This window comes from Mus musculus, chromosome 9 (assembly GCF_000001635.26).
Source record: "Mus musculus strain C57BL/6J chromosome 9, GRCm38.p6 C57BL/6J".
In the NCBI taxonomy this organism is placed as follows: domain Eukaryota; kingdom Metazoa; phylum Chordata; class Mammalia; order Rodentia; family Muridae; genus Mus; species Mus musculus.
The window spans coordinates 97,086,677-97,111,716 of NC_000075.6; the positions used below are offsets into that span (position 1 = coordinate 97,086,677).

General features: G+C 39.3%; 1 protein-coding gene across 6 annotated transcripts in view; it reads right to left on the reverse strand.

Moving 5' to 3' along the window:
* The window catches only part of Slc25a36 (solute carrier family 25, member 36), a 35,761-nt gene extending 11,396 nt beyond the window's left edge, over positions 1-24,365 (reverse strand). Inside the window, exons 1-5 of one of the 6 annotated variants that reach the window (XR_379402.3) lie at positions 23,923-24,175; positions 13,399-13,563; positions 10,427-10,504; positions 6,401-6,501; positions 3,417-3,498 (exon numbers count right to left, since the gene is read on the reverse strand). Coding sequence is in view for 4 of the 6 variants with exons in the window: in XM_006510871.3 (XP_006510934.1) it covers positions 5,907-5,929; positions 6,401-6,501; positions 10,427-10,504; positions 13,399-13,563; positions 23,923-24,080 (525 nt within the window). In the remaining 2 variants the exon portion in view is untranslated. Of the gene's footprint in view, positions 1-2,814; positions 2,852-3,416; positions 3,499-3,907; positions 5,930-6,400; positions 6,502-10,426; positions 10,505-13,398; positions 13,564-23,922; positions 24,176-24,234 lie in introns of those variants that run through there. The other 5 variants (XR_003947817.1, XM_006510871.3, XM_006510870.4 and 2 more) reach the window with 5 other exon arrangements.
* Between the last annotated feature and the right edge of the window lie 675 nt (positions 24,366-25,040).

Here is a 25,040-nt window from a genome sequence, read left to right on the forward strand (position 1 = left end):
AGTTAAACTTAACAAATTACACACTTTCAGACATCAATACAGGTCAAAACACCCCAACTAAATGACTCCTTGTTGGGGACTGAAACCAGGGCTTCACAACTGCTACACACATGGTCTAACTACAAAGTCACACCCTAATCCCAGTTCTTATTTACTAAAGAATCGTATCACCAAAATATGTATGTTAGCTAGGTGTCTATACAGTAAGAGTAAAATATGTATGTCAGCTAGGTGTCTATACAGTAAGAGTAAAATATGTATGTCAGCTAGGTGTCTATACAGTAAGAGTAAAATATGTATGTCAGCTAGGTGTCTATACAGTAAGAGTAAAATATGTACATCAGCTAGGTGTCTATACAGTAAGAGTAAAATATGTACATCAGCTAGGTGTCTATACAGTAAGAGTAAAATATGTACATCAGCTAGGTATCTATACAGTAAGAGTAAAATATGTACATCAGCTAGGTGTCTATACAGTAAGAGTAAGATATGTACATTAGCTAGGTGTCTATACAGTAAGAGTAAGATATGTACATCAGCTAGGTGCCTATGCAGTAAGAGTAAGATATGTACATTAGCTAGGTGTCTATGCAGTAAGAGTAAAATATGTATGTTAGCTAGGTGTCTATACAGTAAGAGTAAAATATGTACATTAGCTAGGTGTCTATGCAGTAAGAGTAAAATATGTATGTTAGCTAGGTGTCTATGCAGTAAGAGTAAAATATGTACATTAGATAGGTGCCTATACAGTAAGAGTAAAATATGTACATCAGCTAGGTGTCTATACAGTAAGGGTAAAATATGTACATCAGCTAGGTGTCTATACAGTAAGAGTAAGAGTTTCTAATTAAAAAGGAGCAGCATAAATCTACAACACTATTCATTATCCATAATGATTTTAATTATTCCTAGGAAAACTAACCTGTCTTCTTATAAAACTTAACTTAAAAGGCATAGAATTTATTCTCTTTAGCTAAAAATAAAGCTATCCAATTAAAAACTTTCATTCAGCTTACTTTTTTGAAAAGATTACCACATTTAGTTCAAGTTTATGCCCTTGATCGCTTTCCAAGTCACAAAATCCCTCACTTTAAGATCACCACATATAAAAAATATTTTAAATTACTCAGAGTACAAAAGTTTTAATACTCAAAGAGTAACTTTAATATTTCTCTGTTAATAAACAAGGTCAGAAAGCAAACAACAGGTATTTCTCACTTAACTAAAATTCATTTCCAGATACAATGTGTAATAGGCCAACATTAAAATTTAGGTAAGCTAGAGAATGCTATCTTGTTATCTTACTGTAAGTTCTGCTTACTGTGACTGCTCTGGCACAGAGTACAGACAACTAGCTAATCAGCAAATCACTCACTGGCTTGGATAAAGAAGCTAGGCATTATCTATAGGTTTTAGCTGTTGGTCCTTAAATATGAAAAAAAAAAATAAATTAAAAAGCAGGGGCTGGAGAGATGGCTCAGTGGTTAAGAACACCAACTGCTCTTCTGAAGTCTCTGAATTCAAATCCCAGCAACCACATGGTGGCTCACAACCATCTGTAATGAGATCTGACGCCCTCTTCTGGAGTGTCTGAAGACAGGTACCGTGTACTCACATATAATAAACAAACAAACAAACAAATAAATCTTAAAAAAAAAAGCTAACTGGTTCTTTACAGTATTACTTTCTTTAACAAAAAAAAATAGTTAAATAGCAAAACAGACATTATTAGGCTAATTAAATCTGGAAAAATATAACCTATTAACCCAAGAAATAAAACAAAATTATGTGGTAAGGAAGTTTGTGGTTAGCCACAACTAAACATGTTTTCTTGCTACGTTTACAACAAGCAAACACAGATGTTGGGCATGGTAACCCTAAAGTTTAGAAATTGCCTATCTGTTTCTAATTCTGCACTTTAGTTTTGTTACATTTTAATAAGAGACTAATGCATTCAGAACACCCAATAAAACATTAAAACAATGGAAAGTACAGTGAGGGATCCACTTGTAGATTGAAAATGTGTATTGTTCCAGAATCAGTCAAAGCAACGCGCCAATAGAGGCATTTAGTTAGTAGTATCAGTGTTTTACTGAAAAACTTTAGAAAACTTTAAATGTAAATTTAAGTTGTACATCAAATAAAACTCTACTTGATAATATAAGTCAATTAAAAACATAAACAAACCCCACCTATAGAAACTCACTGAGCATGCTTAAATGAGTGATACCTGCAGTACTGCATTTCAGTACTTATTTCAATTAAGCTCTGAAAGTATAAAGCATATACAACCTCCTAAGACTAAAGTACTCAAACTATTATAAAAATTATAACTACACTAAAGCAGCTAAGACCTTATTCACTACAGCCTGAATTTCTTAGAAAGTAGAGACACCAGTCTTTTAAAAAAGAGCAGTAACCAAGTACCAATAGATGAGAGTGGAAAGCACTGTGTTAGACTTCTAAACGTTAGCTAGGCAAACACAAAAGACAACTACTACTATTTAACAGCTGTAGTACAGCATACTAAAACTAAAACTCTCTAAGATATTAACATATACTCCTGTCATTCTGTGGAGGTCAAGGCTATTATGGCCAAGCTGAGGACCTCAAGTTTACATGGTAACTGGAAAAGTAGGCCATTCTTCCTTCTAGAAGGATAAGATAACAAGGGGACCAGTGTTAAATCTTTATGAAACACTCAACAATGCACATATTGCAATCCACGTCCCGCCTTCTACAGCTACTATACAATCCATCCCAGAGTGTGTTCTTATACTAGAGGCTGCAAGAGACGCTCAGTTGAGTACTCACGAGGTGTAAGTTAGTCCATATTTCTACAGGAAGTGACCTGCGGATGGGGAGCATGAGATGACACGATCTCACTCTTTTCTCGGGAGAAATGTACAGTAAATGCCTAAAATAGACACAGGCTTTCTGTATCATAACAACAAGCAGTGACCTCATAGACACATGTGTACAAAATGAATCTCACTGAAGGAGTTAAGAAATATTTACTGTGAGATTTTTTTTTTAATTTTTAAGTTAAGAGAATATCAGAATGTGCCTTGTGTTTATAATAAAAGTACACAGAGTACTGACAATCCCGCCATCTTCAGCAGATTCAGAGTCCAAATACTTACCTAAAAGACGATCAATTTTGTCTTAAAGAAAAAATGCTAACCTTGTCAAGGGAGAATCTAAAAAAAAAACAAACAAACCGAGAAGGGATTCTATGTCCCATTTCCTACCACTATTATCTACCATGAAAGAGTTGTAAACACTTTTATTCTTTAAAAATCAGATAATCTAGTGAATAAAATAAGTAAACAAACAGAAACACACAGAGCCCCAACAGAATATTAAAGTCTGGAACTTTGCGTAACTAATAAAGTACACATTGCTAACAGTAGTACCTGTCACCTGTGACTCTAGCAGTAATACTGCACATCCATACTTATGGAATATTTTGGATTATTTTGTATTAATTCTTGTGTTCTACAAAACAGAAAACAGGAAAAATGTTCACAAATAAGCATACACAGCAGCTGTCCAACCATGCATTTGGCTGAGTACTGTAAACTTTCTACTTAAGGAGTAAAAACACCTAACCTTACATTCAAATCATGAAGTTAAAAATCACAGAAAAAATACCTTGAAAAAAATGCATTCTTAAAAACCAACAAAAATAATATATTCTGTAAGTAGATACTATTCACTAGATACACTGACAACACTAAATGATTATGCTTACTGACATACTAGAAATTTCACACTAACTATATGGATAAACAATAATAAAAATAGAAGCTCATTTCCTTTATACTTATGTTACATGTAGAAAGTATGTGTCAGGTAAACTTTTAAAAATTGGGAATTACTGTAAAGAAAGAAGAAATTTAATACATTTTTTTGGCATATCAACAGGTGCCATGGTTGGTACACTCAGAAGGTTACTCAAGATTATTTCAAGAAAAAAAAGACATAAAACAGAAACCCTCAATAGCTATAGTAAACACTGTCAACAGTTGTATGTAAGGGAGGAAAGGAGGGTAAAACCCAGAAGCAACCAGCATTGCTTGGATGGAATATCTCTGTAATTGGAAAATGTTTCAGTAAACCATTTTAGGTGTGGCCACTTATAATACTGCAAAAAAAAAAAAAAAAAAAAAAAAAAGGAACACTTTAAACAGCACTTTTAACTAAGTTTTAATTTTAAACATGTTTTAGTTGATTTGGATAATAAGTAAGATGAAACTGAAGAGAGAGGCTGTGTGTGCTGACTGGAGTGGCAAAACTGCCAAGGTGATATGGCTGAATCTTTTAATGCATTTTTGCTACCTAAGTGACAAGGTTAGCATTTCTTTTTTTTTAACAGCCAGTTAAAAACTTTTACACATGACTTATCTTTGAGAACTTTGTACCTCTAAATCATTCTTCAACATCCAAAACTATGGCCCTGAAGAAAACCCAGAACAATCTGGTACAGATTATTTTAAGAATAAATGGGGGAAAAAAAATCTACCTTAGTCAATCTGTACGGGACCATTCTGTTTCACCAGCCATGTAGCAACACATGAAAAACTTGCAAAGCTAAATGTTAATACTAACAAACAGTACAAAGAAATGTAGAGAGCATAATTTTCAAGACAATGTAACTGTAAGTAAATGGAAAAAAGATTTCAGACTGCACAGTAAGTACACAGTGTAACAATGTCTGTGCATACATGCTCATCAATTTACCAAAGTCAATCTGGAAAACAGTATAAATGAAGATGTTACACATTTGAGGAAAGAATTAAAAAGTTTTACTAAATTACTTTGCAATAAAAAGCTGGTAATAAATTTTGTTGATATATCCTAATAAAATAAGATGTTCTGGTAAGATACTTTGACCCTCTAACATTGTAATATTAAATCTATAATTAACACTGTCAACTTTAAAACGACTGTTTATCTGTTAATTTTTTACACTAACATCAACATTTCTTTTTAATTTTTTGGAGTTAGATATAAACAACCCCATTGCCCCCAAACCACAAATGCTAAAGTCAAGAAATATTCTGACCTAATGTAATGGTTACTGGGTTTATAACTAATTGGCCCAACTTTCACCAATATTCAATCAAGTAAGTAAGAGGAAAACATCCATAATCAAAATCTATACATAGCATCATTAAAAACTTCTAGTTTGTAACTAGGTAAATATTATTACACCAAGAACTAGTTCTCAAAGCCCAACCTATCCAGATCAATCCAGTTATTCCATGGATAGATAATGTCATAAAAACTCCCAGGAATTACCTATCTTATTCAAGACCTCCAAGCTGGCAAATCAGAGGATACAGTATCTTGACTTTAAACACTGTCCCTTCCAAAATGTCAATCAGTCAACAATTGTAAAATGCACAGCCTTGAACACAATTGTAAAGTATTACTAGACTTATTATATGGCAAAGGTTATCAATATTTCACAAGTCAGTATTTCAAACACACATTTACGTGGTTAAATATGTGGTTCAAATTAAACTATTCTAAATAGAAAATGATTAACAGTTTAAGGCACTCCTTAAGCACACAATGGGAAGTCAGTTTATTGATCAACAGCTGATAAAAGCAGCTATTGTTTTATGAAATTACAGGACAACTTGGAAATATAAGGTAGATTAATTAATAATTCTCAGAAAACTGGGAGACATTTCTATTAAGAACTAAAATTCAAGGCTTTGTCTAACATGCATGGCAGCAAATGACTCCAGAGTCAGAATGGCCAATCTTTACCGCTCATCCTGAGAAGGGAGGCAGAGACCTGTGAGGCTGTTTTGATTCAGAGTCGTATCACCATGGCGTTAATTTCCTGGGAGCATTCCTACACAAGTGTGTACACATAAGCCAGTGTCTACAGCTCAGGTCCAGGATGCAGTCCAGGCTGTGAGGAAGGATAAACTATTCTTGAGGGTACACCAACTGCAATAACTGGGTCATAATGAACCTCACACAACTGCAGCATCTGCGCACAGGACACAATGAATACGGCACCCAGTATTGGCGGGTGGCATGTTCCAGACAGGAGCAGGAAGTCACTAATGGAAACTGAGGAGAACAAGTGGCAGCTCTAACTCCAGTAGAGGTATGGCTAGACTCTAAAAGCACAGATGCATCAAATATTAACCAGCACACAGCAAAATGAATGTGTTATCTGCAGTCTGTCACTTAAACCCTGAGACACATAGATTCAACTGATAACAGATTTTATGTACAGCAAATGTTTTATTCAAGTGAACAAAAACCACTTTGCACACTTTAATTATTAAGAGGCACACTAACCATCTTAATTTGATATGAAGTCATCATTAACTTTTCCAGACTTAGAGGAGTTTTTACTATTAAATATGCATACCTGCCATTGCAGCTGAAGCCATGTGCACTTGGGTAGAATCAGGATCAAAAACACCATTCAACTTTTCCTTGCAGTTTGAATAAGCAGCAAAGTATATTGCTCTAAAAATTAAAAACAAAATAGTTATTAAGTAAGATATAAATCTTCATAATTTTAGAATAGAGAAGTAAAATGGAATAAAGACTCAGTCATAGTCAACATAACATCAGGTTTACCCATTTTTCCCACAAAGTACATTTAGTCCTAAAAAAAAAAAAAAACCAAAACAAAACTCAAAGGCATAGTTCTTAGCAACCATTCTCAGATCACCTAAGCCGTGCTCAATACTGACAACCACTTAGCAACTACAAGAAGCAAAAAGAATTTGTATAACATCCTGACAACAGGAGAGTCTATGCAGTGGAGCTGTGGTGGTTGTACTTCAGTGCTAACTCAGAGTCAGTGTACGTAACCAGGTCAGGTGAAGGTAATTTTAGAGGTAGAGCTAATCTAGTCAGTCTAACCTGGTCAATTTGAGATTGTATATATTCTACACTATAAGAATATGCAGAATATTCCTATATTCTACTTTTTTGGCACTGGAGATCCCAACCAAGCCTCTATTCCCTTTCTACCCCTTGCCCACATTATTCTTAAGACAAAACAATGCTGACAATGTCATTAGGTCCGTCAGGTCGAGCTATGTTTGCAATGTCTGTAAATACTCCATTGAATTTAGAGGCTTTTAGCCTTTCAAGTACTCAATTCTTGCTTGGTGAATCAAACATTACATTATCTCAACAACCCTGATTTATAACTCAGTTAACAAAGTAGCCCAATAACTGATAATGGGGGGTTTTATGACTGCATCTTTCCCGCCCGATGTGTAAGCAAGTGCACCAGGTGCATGCAGAGCCATGGACACCAGAAGAGAGCACTAAATGCTCTGGAGTTACAGAGGATTAGGAAACTCCACGAGGGCACTGGGAATTGAATTCAGGTCCTCTGCAAGAGCATCAAATGCTCTTAACCATTAAACCATCATCTCTCTAGCTTCCATTATTATATTTTTTAAAAACTGTGTTTAAGAAAAAAGAGGCCAAATTGCTTAAATCTGCAATCCCAGAAAACAGCAGGTGTGGTGGTTTGAATGGGTTTGGCCTCCACAGACTCCTGTGTTTGAAGGCTTAGCGCACAGGGAGTGACACTATTAGGTGTGTCCCTGTTGGGATTGGTGTTGCCTTGTTCAAGGAAGTGTGTCACTATGAGATTTGATGCTCAGGCTCTGCCCAATGAAGAGAGCCTCTTTCTGGATGCCTTTGGCTGAAGAGGTAAAACTCTCAGTTCCTTCTCCAGCATCATGTCTGCCAGGACACTGCCATGCTTTCTGCCATGACCATCATGGACTGAACTTCTGAAGCTGTAAACAAGTCCCAGTGTTGTCCTTTGTAAGAGTTGCCTTGCTCCTGGTGTCGCTTCACAGCAATGGAAACCCTAACTAAGGCAGTGGCTAAGGCATGAGTATCATGAGTTCAAGGGCAACCTAATCTACTAAGTGAAAGCCTGCTTCAAAAATACAAGGAGATTATTTAACAATTTATAACAAAAGCATTAAATTTATGAAGAAAATAATAATAATAAAACTTAGGATATATAATTCCAAAACATGACGGGGAATAAACTCATTCCCAAGAAGAAATTACAAAAGATATCTTAAAGAGAAATCGGTATGGAATATACATATAGGAAATATGAAAAATAAAGCATCAACTTCTAATAAAGAGGGTATAATTACACAAAAATTAAATACATGTCAAAATACCAAAAGAAAATTTTAGTTCATTTAGTTAGTATTTTTAGAATGGATAGTGAGGGCTAGAGAAATGGCTCAGGCCACCATATGGTGGCTCACAACCATCTGTAATGGGATCTGATGCCCTCTTCTGATGTGTTGGAAGACAGCAACAGTGTACTCATATTCATAAAATATTTCTTTTTTAAAAAAGGACAGTAGCCAGCATTCATTAGTATGTGGCTTAAGAACAATGAGTTCACTGTATGAAAATAAAAACTTGGTATGTGTCTTCAGAGGACAAATTAGCAATCTGTAGATTTCAATGTCTTTTCTTCCTTTTATCCAGAAATTCTACTTAGGTAGTCATTCTAAAAAATATATCTTTGCAGCACTAATGAACATCCCAGAGGCAGAAGCAGAATTTTGAGTTTGAGGCCGTCCTGGCTATATAGTACTACCCTGTCTCAACGAATAAATAAATAAATAAATAAATAAATAAATCTAATAAATGTCTTTAACTATATAAGGTAAAGGTTTGGGAATATTCAGAAAACCACTGTCACAATAGGAGCTGGAAAGATGGGTTAGAGGTTAAGAGCACATGGTGTTTTTCCACAATCCTGCATCTGGTTCTCAGCACCCATGTCAGGAAGAGCACAACTCCAGCTCCAGGAAATCTACTGCCTTCTTCTGGCCTCCAGAGTTATCTATGCACGCATGCAGATATGTACAGGATATATTATTAAAAGTATCACAGATCATGGAGCTTCAAGGCAAGTTATAGTATTTCCCATGATTCATTTATGTAAATAATGAATATGCACAAGCCTTTATTCATGACAGCTCAGGAAAGTTATTAGAACAAAGTACACTTAACTGATTATTAATAGTGGCTATCTAGGAGGAAAAGAATGGTGTGCATAAAATGCAACCAGTAAGGCAATATATTTAAAGTGGAAAGTGAAACTCTATGCTACCTTTTCTACCCTTCATTTTTATGATGTAAAATATGGATTTTCTTCTCTTCTTAAATGTTTAAGAAGATGCTCTTGCAGAGGACCTTAGTTGGGCTCCCAGCACTCATGCTGGGTGGCACACAACTACCTGTAACTTCAGCTCCACGGGATCTGATACCCTCTTCTGGAGGCCATGGGAACCTGTACGAATGTACACATACCAATTTGGGAGTGTGTGCACACATGCAAGTATACACACACATACACAATTTTCAAAAACTAATCCTTAATTTTTATTTTATGTGTGTGTGTGTGTGTGTGTGTGTTCCTGTGTGTCTGTAGAGACCAGAGAATTAGGAGCGCATTTTTTATTTCCACTGTTGGTTCTGAGTGCTGAATACAAGTCATCAGGCTTGTAGGAAAATAAGTTCCTTCCATTACAGACTGAGCTATCTCACTACCAACACCCATTCACCCAGAACTTCCCCCATATGTAGCTAAGCTCTGGCTTTGAATCCAAGACAACGTTGCTCAGCCTAGGTGTAGGCAAACAAGCTCAACTGTATTTTCTTAAAATGAAAGTGAAACACAGTAACAGGCTGTGAATGAGGTATGCAGTTTGAAGTACAGAACTAGGTGTGCATATTCATCCTAAATATGAGCTTTTTTGAACAGCATTTTACTTACCATGGAAGAATCCAGTTGCAGGGGATCTGATCCCTGTTGTGACTAGGCCCACATGATGTCATACATTTGTGCAGGAAGAGCATTCATATGTAATAAATACATTTTTTTTAAAAAATGCTTATTTATAGTCAGGTAAGCCTTTGTAACTCTAGTACTCAGGTATGTTAGTCAGGAGCATGGTAATTTTGAGGTTAGCAGGACCACCCAGTAAGACTGTCTCAAATCAAAAACAAAGACACTCCTCTACACACATACACCAAGCCCTTTATTTTCTTTAAAGATATTGTTTTGTTTTTTGAAATTTAAGAGTTACCGCAGTTAGAACTATTTTATTCTACCCTTCCCTTTCCAAGTATGAGCACTCACAGTTTAAAGCAAACACTACACTGTCTCTTTACAACATGAAACATTTCCTTTCTGTTCACAGCACAATGAATTTCTGTTAGCTCCAGAACCAAGGTTTTCTTTGGAGATTCCTTCTGATTAGCAATAGAAACTCAACTAACTTCCTGAGAATACTGAAATGTACATTGTTTCTGCAAATGATTATGTCCAAATACCTTGAAATAAAGACAGCCAGAATCTTACTTATTACTTTTTTTTTTTTACCTGGAGGGAGCAACCCCCACCAAATTGGGGCCCAATCCTCTAAACAACGAGCGAGGGCCCTCTTTTTCCAGGATAGCCCTGAAAAGAGAAGAACAAATTATTAGAAAGCAATGTTCTTCTATCACCCTTTACTAATATGCTAGAGCAAAGCCAATGTCTCACCTATAATGTATTTTTCAGGTCCATTTCATTACTTATAAAAACCTCTTGTGCAGGAGGCAGGGCCCAGGAAAAAGTACTGAAGACTCAAGTGACATGCTAATGTAACAAAACATTTCTAAAATGGCTAGCAAGACGGCTCCGTGGGTAACGGCACTCGCCATGCAGCCTGGGGATCTGGTTTGGATTCCTGAAGCTCAGGTAAAGATGGGGAGAAAACAGACTCTACACAGTTAGCCTCTGTTTTCTACATGTAGACTGTGGCATGAATGTACTCACAGAAACATGCACAAAATGTTTTAAAATGATGGGTTTAACCAAGCATGCAGACTCATGCTTGTAATTCTAACACCTGGGAGGCTGAGACAAGAGGACTATCCTAAGTTTCAGGCTAACCTGGACTTCAGAGTGAGTTTCAAGTCAAGCTGGGCTTCAGTGGAACCCTCTAACACGGTAACAGAAAAAGTTAGGAAGTATATGTTGGCTCTGACTTGCTCTTTCGCTTTTTACTTCATCATAAGAACTTTCAATATCTCTCTAGATTTGTTTGCTTGTTTTTAAATATAGATTTCTTGGTTTGTTGTCTTGAGACAAGGCTTTATTCTGGAGCCCTGGCTGAGCTGAGTGCCAGGGACCAGACTCAAGCCTCCTCTGTAGAAAGTAAACCCTGCACCACTGAGCCACAGCCCAGTCCTTGAAGTTTTCCATCTTGGAAAATACCCTCAAGTTCCACAGTATCAAGTTCCATCATTTCTAGGAGCTGCTACTGAAAAATCTATCACCCTAACGTCCTAAGGGTCACTGGAATGCTTGGTGAGTTTCGGTCAATTTACTATATTGAGAACTTAGTGTATAAGCAGCTTATAACTACATTAAAAGATAGAAGAAAACACAGGCAGGCGTGGTGGCCCACGCCTTTAATCCCAGCACTCGGGAGGCGGAGGCAGGCAGATTTCTGAGTTCGAGGCCAGCCTGGTTTACAGAGTGAGTTCCAGGACAGCCAGGGCTACACAGAGAAACCCTGTCCTTGAAAAAGAAAAAAAGAAAAGAAAGAGCTCTTAAAGGCAGATGAATGTAATAATTAAAGGTATGGGCAGAGAGACAAGACTTTTCTTTATGAAGTCCAAGTCGTTACCTGAGAAAAAAGTTAACTTTTCACTGATCCTAATTTTACAATAAGAAAACTAGTCAGTATAGTGATAATGGGTTCTTTGGTGACTAATTTATAAAGAGATTAAAGGAGAGGAGGAAAAACTTAAGAAAATGGTGGAGGTGGTGCTTGGCTTTACTCCCATTACTGAGTAGGCAAGAGCAGGTGCATCTGTGGTGAGTTTGGAGTCAGCCTGGTCTGCCAGGGTTACATAGTGAAACCTTGTTTCAAGACAACAACAACAAACCTAAGAAATCTATATTTAAAAACAAACAAATCTAGAGAGATTTGAAAGTTCTTATGATGAAGTAAAAGCAAAATTATTGAAAACCAGAACAAAATATATCTCAGGCGACTAAGGGAGAATTTTAAGACCTAATCAACAGTAATGTCATAATTGTGATGCAAAGATATATTTCCTGGGACTGGAGGGATGGCTTAGTGGTTAAGAGTCACGGGCTCCTCTTCCTGAGTTCAATTCCCAACACCCATCTATAACCGTAGTTCCTGTGGAATCTGATGTCCTATTCTGGTGTGCACATATGTAGACAAAACACCCATATACATAAAATACACGACTAAGTTAAAAAAAAAATCTCCCACAGCAATCAATACTTTTCTGTAATTGTGACATTTTAATTTAATTCAAAATTGCTGAATTTTATTCTACCTTTCATGTTCTTGGGTAACCAAGTTGAACAAGTGTGATGCAATTTAGTAGCAAATGTAAACACCTGGATGAGATCATCTGCCCCTACAAAACAAACACTGCGAGCAAATTCAAACAGATTAAAGGCATGTGAGCTGATAAGGCAGACTCGGGGTTCTAATACAAATCTAAAGTCACAGAAACTGATCGGAGTAGGGTTTTTTTGTTTTGTTTTGTTTTTTGAGATAGGGTTTCTCTGGGTAGCCCTGACTGTCCTGGAACTTGCTCTGTAGACCAGACTAGCCTCACACTCAGAGAGATCTGCCTACCTCCACCTTCCAAGTGCTAGGATTAAAGGCATGTGTCACCACAGCCAGTCTTGAATGTGAATTAATTAAGTCTAGTAATATAAACATTTTTTCCAAATCAGAAAATGACAACACAGATATTTAAAAGCTGGGCTGTTTCAAGCTGCAGCTGTTTAGGTTATATGTTCTATATTTTGTAAATGAAACAGACGGCCAGCAATTAGATGCAGGTACTTGTGCACATATGTGACTATTAAGCACATAATAGTACCACACTACTTTCATTTCAAAGGTAAACAGAACAGCCATCTGGGTGGAACAGAGGCAGGCCTGTTTTAGAGGCTGAATTTTAGACCAGGGAGGACTACATAGTGAGACCTTGCCTGAAAACAAATCAAACAAAAAAATTAACCAATTAAAAAAAAAAAACAAACCTATGATACCTTTAGAAAAGAAACCCACTGGATAATGTAGAAAAATATTCTAAATATATACAATTTGAAAATATTCCATTTCATACAATCTTTATAATTAACTGCTCTACTCCTTTATGGCCTATCACCATTAAGAAGTACGATTCATACTTCTGACTTCTGAGTTTTCTAAAGAACCTTTTAAAATATGGAAGATAAAAATAAAAACTAAGCATGTGGGAATCACTACAATCACAGCATCAAAAACAAAACCCATGACTTTTTGCTCTTACTTCAGACAATGAAGAGGTCCAGGGGACACTACTCGGTTCACACTGGCTCCAGCCATGGTGTTCAGCTGAACTTCAGAAATATACAGTGTCACAGAAGAAGACTGCAGCCGTGTTTTGACAACTTCCAGTGGACATGTCAGAATAGCTCCCACTGTGCCACCACATCTACAAGAGAAACAAAAAAACCAGTAAGTCTAGAAAGTAGGCATCTAATCAGCCAGTGAGAATACACACTCCTACCTAGTGCTCCGACCCAAGCTTACTACAATTTAAAATGTTGAAGACTAATTCTTTTGAAAGTTTCACTTCACTGCAAATGAACACTTTCTAAAAAGAACTGAGGCAGCCAGGTGTGGTGGCGCACGCCTTTAATCCCAGCACTTGGGAGGCAGAGGCAGGTGGATTTCTGAGTTCAAGGCCAGCCTGGTCTACAAAGTAAGTTCCAGGACAGCCGGGGCTACACAGAGAAACCCTGTCTGGAACCCCCCCCGCCCCCCCGCAAAAAAAAAAAAAAAAGAACTGAGGGAACTATGGGAAACACTGTCATGTTATAACTGGTAGCCCTAGTACCCACATTATCAGAATAAAATATGGAAAAAATGAGCTTAATAATTTACACACAAAGTACAATTAGGTAAAGGAAGATTCCAATGATGGCTTTTACTAAAAGTGACTGACAAACTGAATTAAGGCTGTAAGAGGTGGTTAGTGCTCTTTGCCCATGGGCAACTCAGAGCACTGTTGGAATCTACAGTGTGTAACATCTTTCAAATTTCTAATCCTTTAAAAATCCCAGAACTGGGGCTGGAGAGATGGCTCAGCGGTTAAGAGCACTGACTGCTCTTCCAAAGGTCCTGAGTTCAAATCTCAACAACCACATGGTGGCTCACAACCACCCATAATGAGATCTGACACCTTCTTCTGGTGTGTCTGAAGACAGCAACAGTGTGTACTTAGATATAATAATAAAATAAATCTTAAAAAAAAAAAATCCCAGAACTAATTCTGAGTGATAGGACAGAGATCAATTACTTATGAATAACCATACTTATTTCTAATTTTAAGTACTCCAACACTCAAAGGACTGTACTTACAAAGCACAGTTTCACAGGCATTATCTGTTATGTCCATGTGTGCAGAACAGGCAGGATTAGTGAAAAAAATAAATAACAAAATTCATTTTATATAAAGGCTGATCCTCAGAATAACAAAATACTCATAGCAAAATGTATTATTTAAGCCAGTTAAGGGAAAAAAATTAAGTAATAATCTAAGCAATTATTCTCTAAGTACAAGCGTAGGACAGTCACATATGTACTCTCACTTGATGTACAAGCATGACGACCGAGTGGAGCTCCCAGCTCCCATGTAAAGCTAGACAAGGCCATACAGCGCAGGCCTATAACCCTAGACTAACCAGCTTGGACACACAATAAGACGCTGTCTCAAAAGACATTACAAACTGAAAACTCCAGTCACACAGAAAAATGGAGACAATTTTTCCTGACAGCACTAAAAGCTAGCTACCCAGCTGAGGTCCTGAGAATAACAACTGATCAGAGATCTACTTATTTATGTGAAACGGGAGCTAATGGAATACAAGGTTATATAGAAGACGGGCATTAGAAAAAGGAAGAAAAGCAGCCCAGCACAGGAATATATTTAGTATCACTCAAATAAAATTTCAAATAACAAGTCATTAAAAAGAAATTATTTCAGGATCCAGAATGTGACCACATGGAGTAGCTCTGGGTTTGAGGCCTACCACTCCAAATATGAAACAAAGAATACTTTAGTATGATAATAACTATGTGCCATTAAGAAAATTAAAACTGAAAAGTTGTATCATACTAAAATTTAAAACTTTCCCTCTTTGAGAGAATCTGTTAAGAAAATGGAAAGAGTGCCAAGGCTACTTTGCAAATCGTATGTCTGACAAAGTAAGTACAGCTACTCAGAAACTGGACAACCCTTTAACAAGATATTTAGCAGAATTTACAAAAGATAGACAGGTGTATTCAAACAAACACAGAAAGTTTTCAGTCATCTGTCATCTGGGATGTAATGAGATACACAGCTATTTATTGCTAAAATGTAAAAGGCTGACACGTGGAACAAGCACATCAGAAAACAGAATGACACTTTCCATGGTAGAGATGCATGTAAACTGTAACCTCACTCCTGGGTTCTGACTGGCCAGAGACAGACAGGCAGACTTGCTGAAATGCCTATTTATGAACGTTTATAGCAGCTTAACCTACAGTGGCTAAAACTGAAAAACCATACAAATGTCTGAATTAATCAAGGACTGCTGAACTGTAGTACATCTATAATTGAATACTATCCTCCAATAAAAAAACCTAGGATAAATCTCAAACATTATGCTCCTTGAAAAAACCTGCCACGCATGGCTTTAATTATATGAGATTTTCACTTTTATGATATTCTGGAAAAGGCAAAACTAGAAGGGCAGAAGTGAGATTTGTGGCCACCAAGGGAAAGTCATTTGGAAAGACTGCCTGCAGGAGATCTGAGAGAGCTCTTGGGATAAAACTTAATGAACTCTAAAATCAAGTGAGAGTGACATGCGTGTCTGACAGTACAGCTGAGGAGAACTGTACAGAGCAAAGGAACTAAAGGAAGTGGAGCAGTGTAAACTGGGGTTAGCTACAAAAGGTCAAGCCAGCCAAATCCTGAAATGAGTGAGGTAGATGATCTCCAGACCGCATTCTTTTTTTTATTAGATATTTTCTTTATATACATTTCTTCTCCCCCACCCCCCATGGTTTCTCTGTATAGCTCTGGCTGTCCTGGAACTCACTTTGTAGACCAGGCTGGCCTCAAACCCAGAAATCCACCTGCCTCTGCCTCCCGAATGCTGGGATTAAAGGCGTGCGCAACCACGTCCCGCCTTTATATACATTTCAAATGCTATCCTGAAAGTCCCCTATACCTCCCCCCCCAACCCCCTGCTCCCCTACCCACCCACTCCTGCTTCTTGGCCCTGGCATTCCCCTGTACTGGGGCATATAAAGTTTGCAATACCAAGAGGCCTCTCTTTCCAATAATGGCCAACTAGGCCATCTTCTGCTACATATGCAGCTAGAGACTCGAGCTCTGGGGGTACTGGTTAGTTCATATTGTTGTTCCACCTATAGGGCTCAGACCCCTTCAACTCCTTGGGTGCTTTCTCTAGCTCCTCCATTGGGGGCCCTGTGTTCCATCCAGTAGATGACTGTGAACATCCACTTCTGTGTTTGCCAGGCACTGGCAAAGCCTCATACGAGACAGCTATAACAGGGTCTTCTTCAGCAAAATCTTTCTGGCATATGCAACAGTGTCCAGATCCCATTCTTACTGAAGAACTATTGGTAGTTGACAGCTGCTAGAGTAAGGAAAATTACATTTAAAATTTGAGTGCTGTGGCTACTGGAACAATTTCCACACTCCAGTGGATGGTCCAACACCCATGCACAGAAAGGTAGCCCCAACTAGATGGGGTGTGTGTGTGCATGCATGAAATTAGGGGACTGTACTGAGAGGAATATGGGGGTGTTGGAGGGAGGTTTATTAGTAGTAAATATATTTCACTGCACATGTATGAAACTCTCAAGAATACAAATCTTTAAAAAGCTATGCTAGTTAGTCTTTTGTCAATCTGATACTAGAGTTATATAGGAAGAGAGAACCTTTATGGGAAAACGCCTTCAACAGCTTGCCCTCTGGGCATGTCTGGGCAAGTAGAGGCATTTTCTTGATAATGACTGATGTGGGAGGGTCTAGCCCATGGTGGGTGGTGCCACCCCTGAGCAGATGGTTTTGGGTTGTTTAGAAAAGCAAAATCAGTAGCCTATGGACAGTAAGCAATGTAAACAGTGTTCCATGGCCTCTGCTTGAGTTCACACCTTCCTTCAGGTTCTTGCCCTACCTGAATTCCTTCCCTGGCTTTCCGAAGTGATCTACTGTGATTAGGACAGGTTAAGTCAAACAAACCCTTGCTTGCCCTAGCTGCTTTTGGTCATGCATTTATCATACAACAGAAAGCAAACTAGGACAAAAGCCAAATGTGAAAATTAGCAACATATGAAGTATTTGGAGCTGAATGCATTTCCACTATGCAAAAACATTTAATATGTTTATGTCCACAAGTAAATACCCAACGAGAATCTTTCCAGAAGCAGCCAGTATTTGTGACAGAAATCTTACTTTCTAAAGGGAATACAGCTGGGATAAGGCTCCTGATAGTATTTGTCTAGCATGTATTGAGCCCTAATTTCACAGCACCCACGAATGTACCCACTCACCCACGCTCCTGGGCAGGAGCTGAATTCCCTGATGAGCTCAAAAACCTGAGTTCAAATTTAAGAAAATGCACTGAATGCAGATGCACTATCACAATCTTTTCAACTGCAGACAAGAAAGACTTTGATAGCCAGAGAGAACACAAAGAAGAGAAAAACATCAGATTGTCAGACTGCCTGCCTCCTGAGTACCCAGCACCACTGGGTAAAAAGGTATTTTATTTTATTTTATTTTATTTTATTTATTTATTTATTTATTTATTTCATATGAGTACACTGTAGCTGTCTTCAGACACACCAGGAGAGGGCATCAGATCTGATTACAGATGGTTGTGAGCCACCATGTGGTTGCTGAGAATTGAATTCAGGACCTCTGGAAGAGCAGTCAGTGCTCTAAATCACTGAGCCATCTCTCCAGCCCCAAAGGTATTTTATTTTATGGCATCATGACTCCACACTGTGCTGCAATGCACTTAACTCTATGTCAAAATGAACATGAACACAGCTAAAATATATTAAATCTGCAGTATTATCTCATATGCGAATGTAAGATGTGGATGGCATAAGTATTCTAAGCTAAGCAAATAATTAATTAATGGAAAGGCCTGGGAGCCGTGGTACAGGGTTAACAGTTCTAGCTCTTGGGAGGCAGAAGCAGAATCACAAGTTCAAGGTGACCCTCAGCTCCACAGTGAGTTCAAACAAATCTAGGCTAGCCCTATCTCAAAACAAAAACCAAACCCCAATACTATGTTATTTTAGCCTTACTCCACTTCTCCAGTTTCATATCAATAAGTAGATTTTTAAAGGACAACATTTTAAACATTTTAGAAATACTATTTTGCATAACCAACATAATCATGTTTTACAAAAATAGCAAGAATTAGCAGGATCACAAGCTCAAGACCCACCTAGGCTAGGGTGTTCCAAGACAAGCTAAGTCAACTTAGTGAGATCCTGTCTCAAGATAAAAAGAAGGCTGAGCCCGGCGTGGTGGCGAATGCCTTTAATCCCAGCACTCGGGAGGCAGAGGCAGGTGGATTTCTGAGTTCAAGGCCAGCCTGATCTATAGAGTGAGTTCCAGGACAACCAGGGCTACACAGAGAAACCCTGTCTCGAAAATCCAAAAAAAAAAAAAAAAAAAAAAAAAAAAAAAAAAAAAAGAAGGCTGGAAGCATGAGGCTCTTGGTTTACTTTGCAGAATCAAAATGAGGAAGTTTCTGGAATCAAAACTAGCTGAAAAGTCTCTAATTACCCATGCAGGAAGTTCTAGGTTAAAAATCACCAAGAAGGAGAAAAGGGCTCAAGGGTTTCTGACAACTATCAGAAAAACAAGAAAAAGAAAAGAAAAAGAAAAAGACAGGGCCTCAGTCAGCCCTGGGGAAGCAGAGTCAAGTGGACCTGGTCTACATCGCAAACTCCAGGCTAGCCATGGATACAAAGCAGACTTTGTCTCAAAGAGCAAAAGACACAAAAATGACAACCCAGAAAGAAAAATTAACTGCCTTAAGTCTCCCTGGCTGTAGACAGGCTTCTCAGCAGCACACTGCAAGAGCCTTAATGCAGGCCCTCAGGATCTCCTGCCTCCCTCCCTCCTCACAGTGCTTTTCTCCTCTACCCCAGTGGTATGGCCCTGAGTCAGAGGGAATGTAGTGTGGCAGTCAACTAGTCTGCTAATGTGACCATTTCACTACTTAAAAATCATACTTTAAAGTTATTTCTGTAAGTCACTGTTTTCTTCACTGGCTATTCCATGGAGAGAACAGCCAAGTTTGAGATCAAAGAACATTTAAAAATCATTATAGCATCAAAAAATCTCTAGATTATGAATCTTACTGAACTATAAACAGCATAATACCTTTGGTACATCCAAAGTAACCTCAATTATCTCTTCTTAGTCAAACTACCTGGATCAATGTGTATTTTAATACTTCATAGGCCATAGGCAGGGGCTGGAACAATGGCTTCATGAATATGAGCACGGGTTGCTCTTCCAGAGAATCGAAGTTCAATTCCGAGCATCCATGTGGAGCTTCACAAATATATGTAACAGCAGCTCTATAAGATCCAATGCTCTCCAATGGTACCCAAAATGCATACAGAACACAGATATATGGGCAGGTAGAACCTCTCTCTCTCTCTCTCTCTCTCTCTCACACACACACACACACACACACACACACATACACACAAATACACACATATACAGACACAGACACAGACTCTTAGAGGCAGTTGTTGGGTAGACTGGTACACATCCATAAGTTAGCACTCTTGAGGCTAAGGCAAAGGAACCGAGAACTGCAGACCTGCATGGCGAAACACTGCCACCCAGAAAGGGAAAGAACAAAGAGAGGGAAGGGAAGAAAGGGGAAGGAAAAGAAAGGAAGGACCAGGGAGGAAAAGGAACCAGCAGAGTAAAATAGCCAAGATCACTTAGAGAAATAAGATGAAAATAAATATATTCTATGCATCTATGCATCTACAGCCTTGTTTAACTCAACAGCTTTATAAGACAATTAGAATTCTTCTACTTTTATGTTTGTCTAGTAAGTTTACCCACCTCTAAGGAGCTGTTTGTATTTGCTTATGTACATAAGAGAAAATTTCTGGCATGCCAGTGGTCAACTACGTTAGTACTTTTTACCAACCTCTTGAATAAGCAGCACAGTTGAATAATTCAAGCTCAATGTAACCAGGAGACTCTTTAAAAGCACAGATTAAAAAAAAAAAAATGCTGGGCATGGTGGCGCACGCCTTTAATCCCAGCCCTTGGGAGGCAGAGGCAGGCAGATTTCTGAGTTCGAGGCCAGCCTGGTCTACAGAGTGAGTTCCAGGTCAGCCAGGGCTACACAGAGAAACCCTGTCTCGAAAAACCAAAGAGAAAAAACAAAAACAACAACAAGAATACTGTTTTGATAGTTAAGAATTCTCCTGGTTTTCCAATCCACTAGAACGAATTCTCACAGGGGTTATGTCTCAAAACGTCCCTGCCATTCATAGGTTCAAATCCTACTACCTAAGGTAACAGTAGCTGGGCTTTGGGAAAGTGACTAGATATTGAGGGCAAAGCTTTATGTTTGGGATTGGTGTCATAAAAGACCCTGCTAGCCAGCTCTTCCTACCATCTGAGGTCAGAGTGGGGATGGAGTCTGAGGAAACACAGCCTCACCAGGAAGGCATGTAATCTGCCATCACTACATCTGGTCTCTAGAACTGGAAAAAATAAATGCTAACTTTTTAGATGCCACCTGATTTATGGTGTTTTGCTATAGCAGCCCAACAGGTCTTTGCAGGATGGATCTGTAGACAAGGCTCAATAGTTAAGAGCATTTACTGGGCAGGTTGTGGTAGCAATAACTTTAATCCCAGCATTGAGGAGGCAGAGGCAGGAGGATCTCTGAGTTCTAGGCTAGCTTGGTCTACATACTGAGTTCCAGGACAGCCACAGCTACATAGAAAGACCCTGCCTTGAAGAAAAGAAGGAAGGAAGAAAGAAAGGGAAGAGGAGAAGAGGAAGAAGAGGAAAAGGAGGAAGAGACATCGGTGGCAAAGTATAGGAAAGTATTTACTGGTCTTGCAGAGGATCAGGGATCAGTTCCAGGATTGGCCTGCTTGGGTTCTTATATATATATGTACATATATATATATATATATATATACACACACATACATATACACCCAAATACACATGAGTATCTACACACAGACATAAATATATAAAATTTTAATGTTAAGGTTTATTTTACTTGATGCATACAAATGTTTTGTATCATGTGTGCCTGAAGTACAATGAAAACTAAACCTTAATTACGTGATGATTTGCCTCTGTAACTTAATTAACCCAACCAATGACCTTATAAATTCTGAATATTAACTCTGGCAAAGGCATAATGAGCTCAAAGGGTGACTTATAGTAAGCACGAGTGCTGGTCTGTATCAAACGTTCCTATTTAACAATACAGCCCCAAATCTTTCTGGGACCCTGATGAGCCCACCTGAGTATACACTATTTTAGTTATCAGGAAAGGAACTCAAAGGCTCCCGTGTTAAGAAAACCCTGGCCTAAGAGTAAATGCCACTATGAAAGGTTACTCTTGGTTCTTTTAAGGTATACTGAGCATAATCCAAAGAATAACTGTATGTGAGGAAGCCCAGGCATAGAGAGCCTACAAAGACACACCTCTCCTGTAGTACGGTGAATTTCACAACTCCTAGTGTATATAATTCTATCACAATAAACAAACCTAGCAATTATGAAGAACACACTAAATTATTGCCAAAATAAACAATTTTGATATATAACTTAGACATGTTCAATTAAGAACATTACCAACATCACCTGAACTCTATCTATCTATGTTCAGTACATACAACACTGCCAGAACATTACACAAAACAGAATTCATGTACTGTGTAACTGTCAAGACGTCTACAATAACTTAGTCCTCATTTTACAGGCATGAAAGTGTTTGAACTTAGGGTATTTGTCTTGACATCTGTATGTTTTCTGTATTTTGATTAAATGCCCTTTGCTATCACCTAACACTGCTTCTACAGAGTATATGTACATATGGAACCACTATGTACGAATATGAGATGCAATGGGAAGGAGGGGAAGTCACAACACACGTACTTTGCCCCATTTAACATTCTACTACTGTGTGCGTACTAGACTTCTTGAGAAGTGGAAGAAATGAACTGATATTTTTGAATCCCGTACATAATAATTCTCCATTCCAGCTCTCAACTGAAACAAAAAGCCTACATAGAATGGCCTAACTTCACAAGTGTTTATAAACACAGTGATGTCCTAGTACAACTGGAAAAATCCACATTCAGACTAACATTTATATCCTACACATGCATGTGCTTTAACAAAACTTACACACACACATATGCCTGGACAAAGAATAACAAAGGAGCCACGCAAGGGCTCTAGAAGAGACCATTGTCAACTCTGCTCTACAGGAGAAGTGATTAAAGACTTCTATTTCTTAACTCAAAACAAATTAAAATACCAACCTGAACTACATCTATGGTCTTCTAACTTTCAGAAGATCTAACTACAAGTAGAAATCCAACTACAAGATGCTATCCTTACTTTCTCCTACTCCGCCCCCCCCCCCAACACACACACTCGGAGAAAGAGGGGGGAGGAGAGAGGGAAAGAGAGATTAATAAAATGTTCTAAGGGACCAGGCAGTGGTGGCACACACCTTTAATCCCAGCACTTTGGAGGCAGAGACAGGCGGATTTCTGAGTTCGAGGCCAGCCTGGTCTACAGAGTCAGTTCCTGGACAGCCAGGGCTACACAGAGAAACCCTGTCTCGAAAAACAAAAACAAAACAACAGAAAAAAAAATGTTCTAAGGGCCCGAGGATGGAGCCCAGTGGCAGAGAACTTGACTAGCAGGTGCCAAGTACAGGTACTGCAGAAATTAAATTAGCCCTTTACTGGCAGGAAGCATTTTAGAAACACAAAAGGCAAACTGCTCCTCATAAAATTAGTAGTTGCTTTAATGGCAGAATAGTGGACCGTTCAAAATTGGTGAATCATAAATGTTGAATGAAATGTGTGACAACAATGTAAAGTACTGTCATATTGGCAACAGAATCTCCACACATTAACTCAAAGCAAACAACCATGCAAAGAATGCATACATATATGTATGTATCCCTTAAAGTGGCTGATCCAAGAATCAAACCACCAAACTTTAAAATACTACTTTATTCTGTTATATAGGTTAAAAAGTTAATTCACCATAGCGATTTTTTGTGACAACTTTATAGTCTTGCAGGTAAAAGTCTTAACGTTGCTCTATTATTTCTCTAAATAACTGGGAAGGAACATATCGAATGGAGGAACAAACTTGGCTCAGCAAAATGGCTGTAGCTGGGGGATCAGCAAACCAGACTTCGGGCTCCACACTAATCCTGTACACATATATAATGATTTCATTTAGTAGTCGCCTTCTCTCAAACCATCCATACCCCTTCTCCAAAGCAGGCAGTGCTGAAGGGTCGGGGGGGGGGGGGAGGGGGTTGCCTTCCCATCTCAAGAAAAGAAAAGAAAAGAAAAGAAAAGAAAAGAAAAGAAAAGAAAAGAAAAGAAAGAGAGATTGATTGATTTCAAAGTCACTGCCACTTTTGCACCATCTCCCGCAAACCGGGGCAGGCAAGGGAGAGAAAATTTTCCGAAGCTGGAAATAACCTCTGCGCACCGCGGGCGAGCACTGCAACGCCTTCCCCGCCGGCTACGACGCCGGCCAGCAGCAAAGGCGCAGCGGCGGCCGGAAACAAGGTCGCCCGCGAACGTGGGCAACGTGAGGCCCAGTCGTGCGGGACGGGGAGGCCGAGCCTGCTCCCATTTTGTCGCCATGGCCGAGCCTCCTCCGCGAGGTCCGGGTCCGTGTGCCTCCGCTGTCGCGCAGTACCGGACGAGCTAGGCCGCGACTCACGCCCTGCCCCCGCCCAGGCTCGGCGTGGCCTTCGCAGGCCCGTGGCCTCCAGCCCGCGCGCCCCAGCGACCTTACCCCCCGGCAAACAGATGCACCAGCGTGTCCCTCTGGCTCATTCTCTCTTCTGCATGTCCTCCGGGAGTAGAGGCGGGACGCGGACCCAGCAGGCCGCCACGGCCAGCGGCGAGGGCCAAGAAGGGGGACGCAAGGGAGTGGGCGGAGCCGCCGCTGCGGAAGGCCACCCGCGAACCCACCCCACGGGGTTCCTGCTCCAGCGAGCTCCGTCGGACTGCGCAGTGAGAGTCGTGAGGAGTCGGAGGTCCCTACATAAACAGAAGCTCCTATTGGCTTAGGCCGCGTGACGTCACGAGGTTCGCACGCCTCTTTCACGTGATCGCCCAGGGGGCTCTTCAATGAAGGGCCGTGGGGCAGGACGGGAATGCTTGCTGGTGCGTAGTGGGTCGGCTCGCACTCTCATCCGATGCGCTGATCAGCAGGTCGCTCAGCCCTCGCCACTTAACCTGCGCTGGCCGGCTCTTGACGATCTAGGATAAAACCCTAGCGGCCCAGGGCCACAGCAAGTTTTTGGGTTTAGAACTGAGCCTTTCTGTTTCCCCGTGTTTGCCTTGGAAATCACTTGTGCGAATATACTCGCTTGCACTCTCACAAACAGCACGGCATTAAACATGATCATTAAACATAAGCGTTAAATTGGGATCTGTTGTGGAGTGGCGAGATAAATCGGGTTTTTTTGGTTTTTTTTTTTTGTTTGTTTTTTGTTTTTTGGTCAGGAAAGAGATGCAAAATCTCACTTTGAGACCAACCCTGGCTGCTCTCTGGGGCTTGCCCTCCAACTCAGAGACCTGTGCAAGCCTTAGACT